The sequence below is a fragment of the Xenopus tropicalis genome, chromosome 2 (assembly GCF_000004195.4).
Source record: "Xenopus tropicalis strain Nigerian chromosome 2, UCB_Xtro_10.0, whole genome shotgun sequence".
NCBI classification, from domain to species: domain Eukaryota; kingdom Metazoa; phylum Chordata; class Amphibia; order Anura; family Pipidae; genus Xenopus; species Xenopus tropicalis.
The window spans coordinates 161196153-161213932 of record NC_030678.2 but is presented as its reverse complement, the minus strand read 5'-3'; the positions used below and the strand labels follow the sequence as shown (position 1 = coordinate 161213932).

Genomic DNA, 17780 nt, shown 5'->3' with positions numbered 1-17780 from the left:
CAGCGCGGGCACCTGCAGGGCCCCTGAGGCAGGGGCCCCAGTGGGCCCTTCACCCCTCAGTCCAACCCTGAGTATGGATCAATTTGCCCATGTTTGCATTGAAACCCCTGTTTTCTGCACAAAAAATATATTTTAGTCTATAAAAAATTCACACCCCCATATATCCTGGTGGACCATTTTACATATCCAGAAAATAGAACAGATAATAGAAACACGTAATGCCCTTTGGGTTGTTTTGTTTCTTTCTAAATACATACCTCAACAAAGAAGGGCGACATTTTAAAAGAAATGACTATAAAATATTTTTTTTTTCTTTCACAACATTGACAGAAAATGATGAAATCACCGTTCTGTTGGCCTTGAACCAAATTTCCTTGAATCGAGAAAAATGTTGATGTTTTCCTGCCTGTTAATTCCTAGAAGAGAACATCTGCTTTGAATGCATGCATCAAAGTGACTTAAAGAGATAGTATCGTCCCAAAACGTCTCATTTTTCAATTGTGATTTGTATGTGTTGTATCAAATATGCAAGAGTTTTTTTTTTTTTGATGTCCCTATAAATAAGCAATTTAAATTCCCTTCCATTAGGCAACAAAGTATGATTTTGGTAAGTGGGGTTACATGAGTAAACAGGCATTTACATAATGCTCCTGAACAGCTGCCATTTAGCCACTCGCTGTTGGGTATGACACTGTATCCTCAGGCTCTGCCAATCATATGCCATTGGGGTCGGAAGGCTTTAATAGATGACACTTCTTGCATTAATTTAACATATATTCCATAGCGAAGTCTTATCCCATGGTTGTAGAGCGATGATACAGCTTTCTTGTAATGTTTCATGCAATCACAATATTTATTTATGGACCTTCAGTAATTCATTATATCAGCCCCACTATATTACAAGTGGTATGAGATGTTGGATCCAATGGAGGGCTAGGGGCTTGGTTTTCTTCTTGTAGATTTGTTCTGACTTCTTCTGAACTAAATGTAATTGGCTCTTTGGGTTAATGAATCTCAATATTCCTATCGATTGTTCTTTAATTATTAAAGGGGAACTCTGGTTTCCAAACCAACATTTGTTAAAGAGCCCCACACAGACAGAAACCCCTAATATACCTATCACTGTAATCTGTGCCTTCAGAAAGTATGAATAAATACCATTTTATATACTGAAATCCAGCTGCAAATCAGTTCTTCTCTTGCTGCATCATTTGAAATCCTGGCAGGGGAGGAGGGACTAAAACACTGATGTTACAAATTGTAACAACTTCTCCACAGCTTACAGACAGCATGCAGGAACTACATAACCCACAATGCATTGCACTGGGATGTTCCTTTCCTTATTGACATCACGTGTGCAGGGAATTGTGGGATTGGGAGGATGCAGGCTGAAGGCAGGCTGAGGGACAGGCAACTACTGTTACATTTTATTTGAGTCACAAAGTAGTCAGCCAGATCAGCAGGGGAACAGGGGGCGGGGCTTAGGGAACTGCTCCAAACCACATTATTACATTAAACATCTTGAACATTAAACATTAAACATTTTTTAATTGATTTATATTGCAAAGTTGCTGAAATAATGTTAACTTTTCAAAAAACGTAAGTTGTGCTTGGGCGGAGTTCCCCTTTAATAGTAAATCTGCAACCTTGTGTTTTTAAATGTCGAGATAAACTTAATCTAAATGATTATAATACACCTATCACGTTTGAAAAATGCTGATCTTCCCTTATTTTGTCTATGGCCATACCTTTATGTCTTCTCCTTATGAGACCAAAAGGATTATGGATTTACCTTTATTTGGTTTGTTGCCACATTTGTTTGGTTTATGAAGAACATGTTTAAAAAATAAAAACGTATTTCTATCATCCAGTAAAATAAGAAAATATGAGGTTCTTTAATATTTTATGATGCAACACATCCCTGTCTAAGATACACATCAAGTAAATATTCCCTAAACGACAGCCTTAAATATTTTTTTCCCTTTTAAAATAGCTCCCTTCCCATATTCTTTGGCTAAACCAGTGCTCCCAGTCCTGGTACCGGCAGTGTAACTTTCCCCTGCATAATGGGCTGTAGTAAAGCACTGACAGAGAGGAGAACAGAAGCAAGAAATACTCCAGCCACCAGAAGCTCCCAACACCCTCAGGCTCTTCTCTGGATCCAGAACCATATCACATTCAGGCAAGGCCACCTGGAATTAAGGAGGGACAGGATTGGAGGAAGGCTTGAAATAGAAATTAGTCACAGGGTGTCTTTAAGGACAAACAGTCACAGATCAGATCTTTGCTCTTCTCAACAATGAAAGAGAAACATTAAAGCAGAAGGAAAGTCATTTTGGCATTTTACTGCCAATAGATTTGCCACATTAGTGCCGCCTAGAACACTATATTTATTCTGCAGAAAGCTTTACCATACCTGAGTAAACAGCCCTAGAAGCTCCCTCTGTTTGTTTAAGATAGCAGCTGCCATTTTAGCTTGGCCTTCATATCATAGCTTCCTGCTGCAGCTCTAGCCGTTGGTAGCTCAGATTACACATTCCTAAGGGAGGGGGAGTGATTTTTTTGATTTCTTATGGGAGGGGGGAGCAGGAGAGGGGAGAACTGTGCAGACTCTGGCCCTGGGAATGAAGGATTTTTCTGAGAAAGTCAGATACCTTAGAACATGTTTATAAAAACGGAGACAAGAAATCCTGTGTTTCTTTTGATAGAGGACTCAGGGCATCTTTTCTATTTGTTTTTACATAGACCTTTCTGATAAAGCTTACTTAGTTTTTACCTTTCCTTCTCCTTCAAATTCTACTGCATTCGCCCCTCACCGACAGACGGTGACATGAAATAAACAAACCCTGGCATGTTAGTGGTTAAAAAAAAACCCCTCATTCCCGCAAACCTTTCAATACGACGAGTGCCACCCATGTTAATGACCATTTTTTACCATTCATACACGACAGACATTCATTTGTATTTCTATTTTTGTTGATTTTTTTATTTCAGGAAATACACTGGAAAATAAAATGTAGATGGATAGAAAAACAAAAACACAGAAACGATATGGATTCCTTGTTTATCCCAGTCGGTTGCTGGTGGAGACGGCTAAATCCGGAAAGCGTAACTGCCGAAGTGCCACAGGGCAGCCATCAGAAGAAATGCAGCCCTTCTCTATGCTGTACATGCACAAGCGCGTTTAGAACTTTCACTTTAAAAAAATACTTTCATTTTGGAACATATTGGAAATATAAATAAAGCACATACTACTAAGCTCTATACAGCGAAGCTGCTTAAGTTAAAGTGGATTATTTCAATTAGAAACTTTTGAGTGTGGTAAACATTTTCCATTCCCAAAGCCTCCCCTCAGGTCGGGCTACAGAGAGGCCCCGTTCCATCTCGTTCCCGAGAGTTCGCATTTCATGCCGTAATACCAATGTGCTACTTGCTGATTTGTACAAACGTTCCTGTTCTTGAGATGTTGCTGAATATATGGTATCAAAGAAACAGGATTTTAATGAAGACATTTCTTAATCATTGGCTTAAAGTAACAACAAAGTCATAAACTAAAAAAGGGTTGCCACCTGTCCGGCTTTCAGAAGGGATGCCCGGGTCAAAACATCCTGCCTGGCTTCCCTAATTAGGAAAACCGTGCAGGACTCAGTAACATTGACGAGGTGATCAATCAATTGCCGATTGGAGTGTCATAGCCCTGCCCCTGTGATGTCACGACCCCACCTCCTCCCCGTTCGGCGACATCACTGCCCCACCTCCTCCCCACCGCCCATGACGTCACCCCGCCTCCTGTCCGGGCTTTCTTAGCTGGCAACCCTATTTGCAACCCTATGGGGGAGATTTACCAAGACACGAACGCTCAGAGAGTTCATACGAATACGCTCCGAGTGTATTCTCACCGTTTTTTTCACGAAAAATTCTGAAAGGCTCTGTCGCTGTTTACAATGGTTCGGTATGAAAATTTCGTGACTTTCGGATCGCCAATACAATATTATCATGACTAATACAATTTTTTCGTAAGCATTTTCGGGATATTTGCGATCTTCAGAAATTTTCGTTTCCAATCCGAATTTTTACCATTTGGGATTCAAATTCGTGGATTATTAAATCTGCCCCTAAGAGTAGTGTCGGACTGGGAACCCAGGGGCCACCAGAAAACCTTAGACCCTAGGCCCACTCTTCAAACAATTTTTCCTCCTTTCCTCGCCCAGCCTCTTTATTCTCCTAGTCTCTTTTATTTACATGCTAGCATCTATTCTTCCATCTATTTCTCTACCTTCGTCTCATTCAGAAATAGGGAATGACCCTGAAACAGGCCAAATGGTCAGGTGCAGGAGGGCCCACTGACACCTGAGCCCACTGGGAGTTTTCCTGGTATCATGGTGTGCCAGTCCGACACTGCCTATGAGTGAAAAAACTGCATCAAACAAGTCTAAGTAAAGCCTTGCCCTGGGAACGGACTGGGACCCCAGGGGCCACCAGAAAACCTTAGACCCTAGGCCCACTCTCCAAACTATTTTTCCTCCTTTCCTTACCCAACCTCTTTATTCTCCTAGTCTCTTTTATTTACATGCTAGCATCTATTCTTCCATCTATTTCTCCACCTTCATCTCATTCAGAAACAGGGAATGACCATGAATCAGGCCAAATGCTCAGGAGCAGGAGGGCCCACTTACACCTGGGCCCACTGGGAGTTTTCCTGGTATCATGGTGGGCCAGTCCAACACTGCCTATGAGTGAAAAAAACTGCATCAAACAAGTCTAAGTAAAGCCTTGCCCTGCGCCAAATATAATAAGATGTGCAATTTGATATTGATAGGTAAGTACTGTATTTATGGCACTTCATTTGGTCATTTACATTTCAAAATGTCTAATTGTTTGCTTTAGTATTTCATCCTCTTTGCACAGTAAAATGTCTCGTGGAAGCACCTCTGAAACCAAATTCCTTAGAAATGTCTCCGTGGCTTTTTATGGTCTAGAACCCTTTGATTTCTCTAGTCAGCATAACAGAAATGTTTGTGACACAAAGCTATGTAGGAGCACCGCACTAATAGGTATTGTTAGGCTGAAGGCTAGTATCAGTGTTCTGATGCCAAGTAAAGACATTTAGATGACTGTACATTATAGTTCATAAAGCTGCTGATCATCTTTAAGGACTTATCGCGGGGGCCTAGAACTGCAGATACAATCACATCGCTCATGATGTTCAAGCTGGATATCAACAATGGCCATGTTCTTGGATTTGCTCTTTGTTTTTTTGTTGTTGCTGTTATCCGGCGTGACTTTCAGCACCTATGAAAAAAGAAATGTTTAATTTAATGTACATAATAACAGGTGATTCCTACGTTACATACCAAATGATGATATTTCTCAATATGAAGACAGTAACACAATCCCATAAGGAAACACTAAAGTATATACAGGTATGGAATCTGTTATCGAGAATACTCGAGACCTAGGTTTTTTTGGATATGGGATCTTTCTATAATTTGGATCTCCATACTATAGGTCTAGTAAGAAGCCATTTAAACATTAAATAAACCCAATAGGATTGTTTTGCCCCCAATAAGAATTAATTATATCTTAGTTGGGATCAAGTACAGGTACTGTTTTATTATTACAGAGAAAAGGGAATCATTTAACCATTAAATAAACCCAATAGGGTTGTTCTGCCCCCAATAAGGGGTAATTATATCTTAGTTGGGATCAAGTACAGGTACTGTTTTATTATTACAGAGAAAAGGGAATCATTTAACCATGAAATAAACCCAATAGGGCTGTTCTGCCCTCAATAAGGGGTAATTATATCTTAGTTGGGATCAAGTACAGGTACTGTTTTATTATTACAGAGAAAAGGGAATCATTTAACCATTAAATAAACCCAATAGGGCTGTTCTGCCCCCAATAAGGGGTAATTATATCTTAGTTGGGATCAAGTACAGGTACTGTTTTATTATTACAGAGAAAAGGAAATCATTTAACCATTAAATAAACCCAATAGGGCTGTTCTGCCCCCAATAAGGGGTAATTATATCTTAGTTGGAATCAAGTACAGGTACTGTTTTATTATTACAGAGAATATAAAGGTGAGAATTCCAAACTTTTTCTCCTCAGTTGCAATTATTTTCCCTTTATGTTGGATTTGTACATTGTGATCTGTATTATTGTTGGATATATTTCAGGATAGATTCTTTGACCTCTCCCAAAGGTCATTCACTCGCTTTTTAGATTTCTATAGAGAATCATTTATTCCATATTGTAAAGTATAAGGATATTTAAGCCACCAAGTAGTTCCATGAGTTTTCTCCTACTCCCATGTAACTGGAGGAGTCCCAATCCGGACTTGGATTTCTTACTATTGAGTGCTATTCTGATACCTATTGGGAGCTGCTATCTTGCTCCCTTCCCATTGTTCTGGTGATCGGCTGCTGGGAGGGGGGGATATCACTCCAACTTGCAGCTCAGCAGTAAAGTGTAACTGAAGTTTATCAGAGCACAGGTCACATGGTTGTGGCACCCTGGCAAATGAAGAATATGGCTAGCCCCATGTGAAATTTCAAAATTAGACCTAAAGCAAGGCAGCTGTAATGATCTTGATATTTAATAACCTAAAGGGAAGGGGGGGTTCTGCCAAAGAATTTTACTGCTGTTTAATTATTTTTATTCTTTTCCTTCCACAGTATATTTATTTTTCTTTACATTGTATAAATCCTTATCCTACTAAAAATAATATATACATCAATATATATATATATATTCTTCAGTAGGATAAGTCTGTGGAGGAATTTGTATTTTTTCCAGGAAAGCGTGTATGTCTTGGCTGAGAGCTGAGATTTGGACAGCATTTAAGTTAACAAGCCCTCTGACAGCTTTGGGATTTTCCTTGTGTTTTTATATTAAAAAACATGAGCACGGTATATGGGCTTTGCAGATAAGAAGAGAAAAATGAATTGGCAAACACTTTTCCCAGACAAGACAGAGGAGGAGTGCGTGAACAAAGTGGAAATAGGGCAGCTTGACTGACTGATCACAGCCATGATATTCAAAGCTCTAAGTCTCGCCTACTGTATATAAAATAGCTTTAGCTTTGGCTTCCTAGAATGAGATGGAGCAGAACACTGTGCAATGGAAAGCAAAGACCCAGTGAACGTTCCGTGCTCTCCAGTCTTATATAACAGGAATTATACTGTATTAGAATATTCACCGCTAGCAGTCTATGCATTAATAAATATACATATGAATATGTGCAAATATTCCTATGATTACTCCCAGTTATCATAGGAATCAGCGACGGGCTCTAATTTTTCAGCATATGCCTTTAGATACATAGCCACCAACATAACCACGCGGCAATGAAATACAATGGGTGTAAAGTCTCTATAATACTGTACATAATGGGATTACAATATATATATGTAACAAATAGTAGGGCTGATTCACTAAAGTGCGTTAAAACGTGCGCTATTTATAGCTTGCGTTAAAAATTTTATTGCGCCTAAATTTTTGCCACTTAACGCACGATTCACTATAAGCATACTTGCGCTAATTTACGCATTTACCGCATGCGCGCTAATTAACGTCTATTATTATGTGCGATAATAGTCGCTGCGTATAAATAGTAGCATATAAATAGTAGCCACATATAAATAGTGCATATAAATAGCAGCCGCAGATAAATAGTAGCTTATAAATAGTAGCTTATAAATAGTAGCCACATATAAATAGTAGCCACATATAAATAGTAGCCGCATATAAATAGTAGCTTATAAATAGTAGCTTATAAATAGTAGCCACATATAAATAGTAGCCACATATAAATAGTGCATATAAATAGCAGCCGCAGATAAATAGTAGCTTATAAATAGTAGCTTATAAATAGTAGCCACATATAAATAGTAGCCACATATAAATAGTAGCCGCATATAAATAGTAGCTTATAAATAGTAGCTTATAAATAGTAGCCACATATAAATAGTAGCCACATATAAATAGTGCATATAAATAGTAGCCGCATATAAATATTTATATGCTACTATTTATATGCGGCTACTATTTATATGCGGCTACTATTTATATGCACTATTTATAAGTGGCTACTATTAATATGCTACTATTTATATGCACTTTTTATAAGTGGCTACTATTAATATGCTACTATTTATATGCACTATTTATAAGTGGCTACTATTTACAAGCTACTATTTATATGCTACTATTTATAAGTGGCTACTATTTATATGGCTACTATTTATATGCTACTATTTATATGCTACTATTTATAAGTGGCTACTATTTATATGCTACTATTTATATGCTACTATTTATGTGCTACTATTTATAAGTGGCTACTATTTATATGCTACTATTTATATGCTACTATTTATATGCTACTATTTATGTACTACTATTTATAAGTGGCTACTATTTATAAGCTACTATTTATATGCTACTATTTATATGATACTATTTATATGCTACTATTTATGTGCTACTATTTATAAGTGGCTACTATTTATATGCTACTATTTATAAGTGGCTACTATTTATATGCGGCATCACTGAGGCTGCATCACTCTGGGGCCAACACAGACTTGAATAAATAACACTGCAAAGTCCATATTTTATTGCCAAAAGCTCATTAACTGTACTTTTCTATGATTACAACAAGCCGATGCGGTCTCCGATCTGACTTGATTTTTAAACCTGCCCAATCGATATCTGCCCGATTTCAGGCCAGATATTGGTCGGGCAAGCCCATCATTTGTGCCCCTACACAGGCCAATCGGTCTAAGGGACCGATATTGGCAGCTACAATCGTCCCGCGTATGGCCGCCTTTAGTGCTCTTGCCCTTGCATTCTCCTGGCTTGTAAGCGAGCCCGTATGAGTTAATTATCTAAATGAATATCATTAAACATGAACATAATAAAATATACTTAACTACATGAATAGATCCAAGGGCTATATTTGAATGGATTATAGAGCACTTGGTGAAGGTTTTATGGTAAAGTTTTTGCTAATCCAGAATGCACCTGTTGCACCGATGTTCCACATGCAAACATGCAGTCTGCTAAAACTTGTCGGTTCTTATGCCTTCAAAAAAGACATATGTCCGTCAAGTTCATGATTGAGCGGAAAGCAGAGCAACTCAGCTGGCGGTATGATGCATTGAGAAAATGTGCCTATAGATTGCCTTCTTCACTGTGAGGACAAGCATAACTTGGCCAGTCTGTCTTCATGCTTTCCTTGTAATTAAAACAATGTCGATTTCTGTGACAGCAACGCTCACAAAGCTTATTTCAAAAATTCTCTCCTGTCTCTGCAGAGCTTCAATAGCATCTGATTTACTTCCAGGAAAATAGCCCCCTCTGCTTCATTATTTATTAAACATGACAATGCAGCATAAGGGAGAGGGAGCTAAATTATATTATATACAGGTAAATGATTTACTCTACCCATCTCCATCCCTACTGAGGGAGGAGTCAAGCATTTCCTGCCTAAATTTCATAAAGCTCCCCTGGTCCATTTGGGCTAATGAGTAAATGAGAAGGTGTATATGTTGATGCTTACGGATATATACATTTTCAATATACCTTCCGGCTTTGTTTTAGAAGCTGTTGAGATCCGTTGATGGCTCTTCAAGACTCATCTATTATTAACTATATATCTCAGCAGACTCCCACACTGATCACTAGCTGAGATTCTTGCATTTATATTTACCAATAGCTGTGAAGTTTGTTTGTAAAAATAGCTGTTAGATGGAATCTCGCACTTGAACATATGGCCTGATTTTACATATTAATATTAACCTGTGCGATAAGGTGCCCTTGGTAGCAACGTGCTCTGCTTTCTTGTAGCTATACTCTTATAGATGTATGTATGGATGTATGTAGGATAGAGATCTAAAAGGCATGTGTTAGGGTAGCAGCTTTTGGAACTTCAAGCACAATTTAAGTTTGTTTAACTTCCAAAAGTCAAGATTCATGGTAAGGCTGGAGCAGGAGATATTGGTGGTCGTAGAATGGGTGGGAAAGTATTTTGGATGGCTTATTCCTCATAGAACAATGTTATCATCTTACTTACTTACTTGATCTAGGGCAGCCCTTTCCAACTTATAACATGTTAGTGGCCAATTATTTTTCCTACATTGTGTTTTAGAGATGGATTATTTTAAAATGATAATGTCATATAATAAAGTCTATGGAGCCCAGTCTGGGACCATAAAACCCACATCTGGCCTGTGGGCCTCCAGTTGCACAGCTCCTATCTAGGGTAGCAAAAGCTTCAATCCATCTCTAAATTTAAGTAACCACAGCATCCAAGGACTGGTAGGTCTTTACTACTCTACAAAAGATTATTGTCTAACTAAACAAACCACGGTTCATTTACTCCATAGCAACCAATAGGCAATTAGCTTTAATCAGTTTATTTCAGAAGGCACAATTCTGCTGTGGGATACTGAGGGCAGCCCTTTCCAACTAATTACAAGTTAGTGGCCAATTATTTTTCATACATTGTGTTTTAGGGATGGATTATATTAAAATGATGATGTCTTCTAAAGAGCCCAGTCTGGGACCATAAAAGCCACATCTGGCCTGTGGTCCTCCAGTTGCACAGCTCCTATCTAGGGTAGCAAAAGCTTTAAATCCATCTATAAATTTGAGTAACTACAGCATCCAAGGACTGGTAGGTCTTTACTACTCTACAAAAGACTATTGTCTAACTAAACAAACCACAGTCCATTTACTCCATAGCAACCGATAGGTAATTAGCTTTAATCAATTTATTTCAGGAGGCACAATTCTGCTGTGGGATACTGAGGGCAGCCCTCTCCAACTTATTACAAGTTAGTGGCCAATTAGTTTTCATACATTGTGTTTTAGGGATGGATTATATTAAAATGATGATGTCTTCTACAGAGCCCAGTCTGAGACCATAAAACCCACATCTGGCCTGTGGGCCTCCAGTTGCACAGCTCTTATCTAGGGTAGCAAAAGCTTTAATTCCATCTCTAAATTTGAGTAACCACAGCATCCATGGACTGGTAGGACTTTACTACTCTACCAAAGTTTATTGTCTAACTAAACAATCCAGGGTTCATTTACTCCATAGCAACCAATCAGCAACTAGCTTTAATCAGTTTACTTCAGGAGGCACAATTCTGCTGTGGGATACTGAGGCAAATTTGCCTTGGATTGGTAAATTAGAAAATGGAGAATGGGTCTTAGGAACAGGTAAGAACATATTCAGTCTAAAATGTGTTTTAAAATATGTATCAATGTATTAATACCTTCAAATGTATTAAGAGAAGTAAAAAATTTATTTTGACAAGTTTTGCCTTCACCTTTCCGAAATAATACTGGTTTATGTGAAACATAGTTGTATCTTTTTAACCTTTTTTGAACACACCAGTGTATGACATGTCCACTGTGAACCTCTATTTCTCTGGAGAGCCAACTTACACACGAGAAAATGGTGTTTGCTCTTAATTAGCAGACATACAGTATCTAAAACTCAGTATACAAGGAGCATCAAATCCCAGGGGTCTTTCCTTCAAGCACAGATAAGGCACGAGATTGAGAAAGTTTTGGTTATTTATAGCAGGGCCATTAAGTGTTATTTACAGCTTTCTTCTCTACAGCCATTAAAACAACCAACACTTTGAACTACAAAACAGAAAAGAGAGATCCGGTTCATCAGGTACCGTAATCAATAGCCCCAGTAGTGTAGCCATTGCGCTGCTTAGAGCTTACGTTCACTCTTGAGACTTGACACTATGTACATAGTCCCTTTGGAATACTTTATACTAGGTAATAACCCTAAAGAAAGTAATATACGTTGCTTCAAACATTGTTCGTAGCTAGATTTGAAGTAGAACACATAGCAAATAGGGATGGTTCAACCTGAACCTCTCAAAAAATACAGAAAATTAAGCCTTTAGCTCTCAGTAGAATTCTGGAAGTTCGGTCTCATTAATTCACACTAAAAAAAACTTGAAAATGACATTCTTCTATTAATTCTTAAAAAATCGACTTCCTTCATAAAAAAACCCAAATTATAAAACAACTTGAACGTGGAAATTACACCACCAATTGGCTACTATAGAAGTTTGACAGATTTTAGCTTCAAAATGTTTCCAGTCTGAATATATCGATAATTATTTTTGATTGGTAAAGCTTAAAAATTCTATTTCAATAAACTCAAATTTGTGATTTTTGCAATTATTTTCTCATATCGGTCGAAAACTTGAAATTGAATTGTAATAATTGCACCATTGTGTCATCCATGGGTTGACCATGCTCGGTTAATCAAGGACAGTGATCCCCAACCAGTGGCTCCGGGGCAACATGTTGCTCCCCAACCCCTTGGATGTTGCTCTCAGTGCCCCCAAACCAGGGAGTTATTTTTGAATTCCTGACTTGGGGGCAAGTTTTGGTTGAATAAAAACAAGATTTCCTACCAAATAAAGCCCCCTGTAAGCTGATAGGGTGCATAGAGGCCCCTAATAGCCAATCACAGCCCTTATTTGGCTCCTCCATGAACTTTTATGGTGCTTGTGTTGCTCCCCAAGTCTTTTTACATTTGACAGAATGGTTGGGAACAGAAGGCATTTTGGTATATTTTGTATTTCTTTGCCTTACCTCATGGTATTTTTTCACCGTTTTTCCAGATGTACAAACACAAGATTTCCAGTTTGGAGTTCCGCAGCCGCAGTTTCCTCCACAGCGCTTGATGAGCAGGCATCGAGGAAAGAATACGGCATTGGTAATTTTTAATTCTTCTCTTAAATTCACTGTGTAATTTCTTGGAGTGCAGCTGTAGCGCTTGACATCATCATTAAGCCTGTCCAAATTGACTGCAAGATAAAATGATTCATTGTCAGGAAGCGCAGGTCGCTTGTCTTGAGAATTTGCTCTTAGCTCTGTGAGTTGCGCTGAACAAAGCCATTCAGTCTAATTCAGAATCATTTGGCATACAGCGAATATAAAGCATCATCTCAAATCAAGCATCCTTAAGGTGATTTCACAGTGTTATGGTCACTGGTGCCGAAATTCAAGTTGTTTGATAAATGGAAGTTGTTTTTAGTTGAAGTTGAAAAATTAAGCATTATGAAATCAACCCAATAGGGCTGTTCTGCCCCCAATAAGGGGTAATTATATCTTAGTTGGGATCAAGTACAGGTACTGTTTTATTATTACAGAGAAAAGGGAATCATTTAACCATTAAATAAACCCAATAGGGCTGTTCTGCCCCCAATAAGGGGTAATTATATCTTAGTTGGGATCAAGTACAGGTACTGTTTTATTATTACAGAGAAAAGGAAATCATTTAACCATTAAATAAACCCAATAGGGCTGTTCTGCCCCCAATAAGGGGTAATTATATCTTAGTTGGGATCAAGTACAGGTACTGTTTTATTATTACAGAGAAAAGGAAATCATTTAACCATTAAATAAACCCAATAGGGCTGTTCTGCCCCCAATAAGGGGTAATTATATCTTAGTTGGGATCAAGTACAGGTACTGTTTTATTATTACAGAGAAAAGGAAATCATTTAACCATGAAATAAACCCAATAGGGCTGTTCTGCCCCAATAAGGGGTAATTATATCTTAGTTGGGGTCAAGTACAGGTACTGTTTTATTATTACAGAGAAAAGGGAATCATTTAACCATTAAATAAACCCAATAGGGCTGTTCTGCCCCAATAAGGGGTAATTATATCTTAGTTGGGATCAAGTACAGGTACTGTTTTATTATTACAGAGAAAAAGAAATCATTTAAACATGAAATAAAGCCAATAGGATTGTTCTGCCACTAATATGAATGCATCAACTACAATGTACAGGGGAAAAGGAAATTATTTTTTACAAATTAGAATTAATTGCTTACAATGGAGTCTATGGGAGAAGGTCCTCCTGTAATTTAGAGCTTTCTGGTTTCTGGATGAAATATCCCATACCTGTTAAATGGCTATTATTGCATTGTAAGGTGCTGTAGACCACAATGGAATGATGGTTTTTTTTCTCTCATCTCTTTTTATTTCTTTTTCGCACCTTGTTATGCCCTTCTTGTTCCATTTATCTTTTTTATTTTAATCCTTATCCCTTCTAGCCATTGCCCCCTCCCCCACTGTTGTATTTCACTTCCTATCCCTATGTCCTACCTTTCCTGCCAAAGGCACGCAGATATCTAACTTATGTTATGAGGAGTTTATATAGAAATGGCCATTTTCAAAGTCAACCAATCACCAATCTGTCAGTCACAGTTTTTCTGCCATTAGCTCGAATCTATGCCAGCAAAGGTCAACTCAATCTTATGGCATTGTTCCAAATAAGGCAAGAATGAGATATCTATGTAAATAAAAGATTGGGAAATTATCATTAGACCCTCTACAGAATTATATTTTTTCTTCTCAGTTATAACCATGCAGTTTTGTTTTGATCTATTGTGTTTGTATCTGGAAACCCATTATCCAGAAAGTTCCAAATTATGGGAAGGAATAATTACCCCAATAAGGGGTAATTATATCTTAGTTGGGATCAAGTACAGGTACTGTTTTATTATTACAGAGAAAAGGGAATCATTTAACCATTAAATAAACCCAATAGGGCTGTTCTGCCCCCAATAAGGGGTAATTATATCTTAGTTGGGATCAAGTACAGGTACTGTTTTATTATTACAGAGAAAAGGGAATCATTTAACCATTAAATAAACCCAATAGGGCTGTTCTGCCCCAATAAGGGGTAATTATATCTTAGTTGGGATCAAGTACAGGTACTGTTTTATTATTACAGAGAAAAGGGAATCATTTAACCATGAAATAAACCCAATAGGGCTGTTCTGCCCCCAATAAGGGGTAATTATATCTTAGTTGGGATCAAGTACAGGCACTGTTTTATTATTACAGAGAAAAGGGAATAATTTAACCATGAAATAAACCCAATAGGGCTGTTCTGCCCCCAATAAGGGGTAATTATATCTTAGTTGGGATCAAGTACAATGTACTGTTTTATTATTACAGAGAAAAAGGATAAGACTTTTTAAAATGTGAATTATTTGTTTATAACAGAGTCTATGGCAGTTGGCCTTCTGTAATTTGGAACTTTCTGGATAATAGGTTTCCAGATAAGGGGTCCCGTAGCTGTACTATCAGATGTCATTCTGCTAAACAGCAATGGAAAAATACAATGAAGTGGCAATTGAGAAGGTGGTTTGCTCTACCTTCACTGTCATTGTCCTCTCAAGCCATACTGTGACCATGTAACTAATATTCTTTATTTCAAATCCTATTTTGCTCATTTCAGTATGGTGTTTGCCATATGATTGATTTTTTTGCAGCTTAATTGGCTGAACTTTCTCATACATTTTCTGCTAATGAGAATCACAACACTGAAATGCCTTTGTTCTCTGCATTGTGTTACTGTTCTCTGTCATTAAAGGTTTTGTTCTTAGGTTCCACTGTGTGCAACACGTTTTATGCTATTCGCCGCTGCTTTCCTTGTTTTCTTTTATAGGAGAAACAGACATACTTTCCAGGGTCATCATTTTTTGCTTTCGGAATTTAGAAATCCTAAAATCAAATTTAACTCTTTCTTTTTCAATAACAAAGAATATATGTCACTGGCGAGAAGGATACAGAGAGCCACTGACCTCTATTTTTATACATAGGGGTTTATTATTGTGCCTTGGTTCTGGGCTGTGCCATTCCATCCCTAACCCTGCTCCTTACCCATCATGCCCCCACCATGTCTATGCTACATTCCTGCTCCATGGCACTGGGCCCCCTTGAAATGATGGGCGACTGACCAGATAGGCCTAATAAAAATCTACTAATGTTTACACATTTGATTCAAAAGAATGATTGCTGTTTTCATACCTTTTGATTTTTTTTCTTGGAACGTTCTTCCGCGGAACTGAGATGTATCTGTGTAGAGATTTTCTAGATCATCCTGCCACGATTCGGGATTGAAATGTTTAAGTACCTCTTCAACGGTGTCAAAATGGGCAATGGTTTGGTCGAGGGCTTCGGCAGTAACAGTGGAGTCGGTCACTGACGGTGGGTGATAGGACAGTTCCTAAGAATGAAATATATGGCTTTATAAACATGTACTGTATATTATTATTATAAGAATGGTTTATCATAATAACCAATCAAAGTAAAGCACTGCTAAAGTAAAGGTGTTGACTGTCAGCACTTCTAAGTAGTATGACATCAATGGGGCATGTCCAGCTAAATGGGAAAATAGAGGGAACCCACTTTAATAAGGGAATCTAAGTGGTTATTATGTTTGCACTGAGCACTAAATTGATTTGGATATGGGCACTGCAAGGACTTTGGTTTCCTCCAAAATTAAAGAAGAGACAGGCAAGTAAATAAGCCTGAGACCTGAACTTTCAGTCCATTTTGTGCCACATAAATAATAATGTCGACACTCAAGTTCTACTGCTCTCTATTAGAATAGTATTTATTGTTCTAATGAAACGTTCATATAACACAAATTTCCTTTACTTCTTTGAGGAACCAAACATACTGAATATGAGTATATTCTCTTAACCACAGTAACCACAGTAAAGTGTTGGCACTAAATGAGCAGGATTGGCTAAGAATTTGCGAAAGCAAAGGAATGGGGAAATTTCACTGAAATGCATTGGAGTCAATGGGAATGCAAAATTGTAACATGGATTTATAAAAAAAATCGTAGATAGCGAATTTCTGATAAGTTTACCGGACAATAAAGTTTGCTCATCCCTGAAAGTTATTAAGTAAACATATTCAGCAACATTTCAAGTATAGAACATAGCCATAAGAATCAATGTGAAGTTTTCAGTCAGACCAAAGTAGCAAAGAATCCAATATCAGCTATCCAAAATAGCATTTCTTCCACAAGTTTTCCAAAATCTGCAGAACAGATCTTGCCAGACTAATTTAGCCGCCTTTTATGAGGAGGTGAGTAGGAACCTCGATGCTGGAATGGCAGTTGATGTCATCTACTTGGACTTTGCTAAAGCGTTTGATACAGTACCTCACAGAAGGTTAATGATCAAATTGAGGAATATTGGCCTAGAACATAATATTTGTAATTGGATAGAGAACCGGCTGAAGGATAGAGTACAAAGAGTGGTGGTAAATAGAACATTTTCTAATTGGACCAGTGTGGTTAGTGGAGTACCGCAGGGGTCAGTCCTTGGGCCTTTGCTGTTTAACTTGTTTATTAATGACCTGGAGGTGGGCATAGACAGTACTGTTTCTATTTTTGCTGATGACACTAAATTGTGCAAAACTATAAGTTCCATGCAGGATGCTGCCGCTTTGCAGAGCGAATGAACAAAATTGGGAAACTGGGCAGCAAACTGGAAAATGAGGTTCAATGTTGAAAAGTGCAACACAATCATAAGAACTCTTCAATCAGAAGCAAATAATCCAATATTGGCTATCCTAAATAGCAGTTTTTCCACATGTTCTCCAACTCTACTCCAGCTAGTAGTATTTAAACATTTTTAGTTTAAGCCCCACTTGAAAGTCCAACATTTGGCCAGTCCCCTCCCCCCCACGAAAATGCAATCTTTGGCTAGGGTTCCCCTTGGCTCATGGAATGAGTACAGATAAACTGGTAAATATTGTGTATCATTCACAACCTATAACTTTTCACCCCAAATCTCACCATAACTTCCCTTAAGGTGGGCTTCTAGGTGTATCTAGAAGAGCGAATAATCATTCTCACCAAATCTCACCTTAAACTTCAGGCTGAGTCCCCATAGTTTGTAAGGCAGCCCCATAGT

General features: G+C 38.0%; 1 protein-coding gene across 1 annotated transcript in view; it reads right to left on the bottom strand.

Annotated features, from left to right (window-relative positions):
* Positions 1-4805: 4805 nt before the first annotated feature.
* Positions 4806-17780, bottom strand: part of pdgfd (platelet derived growth factor D) — a 117836-nt gene continuing 104861 nt past the window's right edge. The window contains exons 6-8 of the mRNA XM_002934934.5: positions 15877-16075; positions 12640-12854; positions 4806-5292 (exon numbers count right to left, since the gene is read on the bottom strand). Of these exons, the coding sequence (XP_002934980.2) occupies positions 5158-5292; positions 12640-12854; positions 15877-16075 (549 nt within the window). The 3' untranslated portion in view covers positions 4806-5157. The remainder of the gene's footprint in view (positions 5293-12639; positions 12855-15876; positions 16076-17780) is intronic.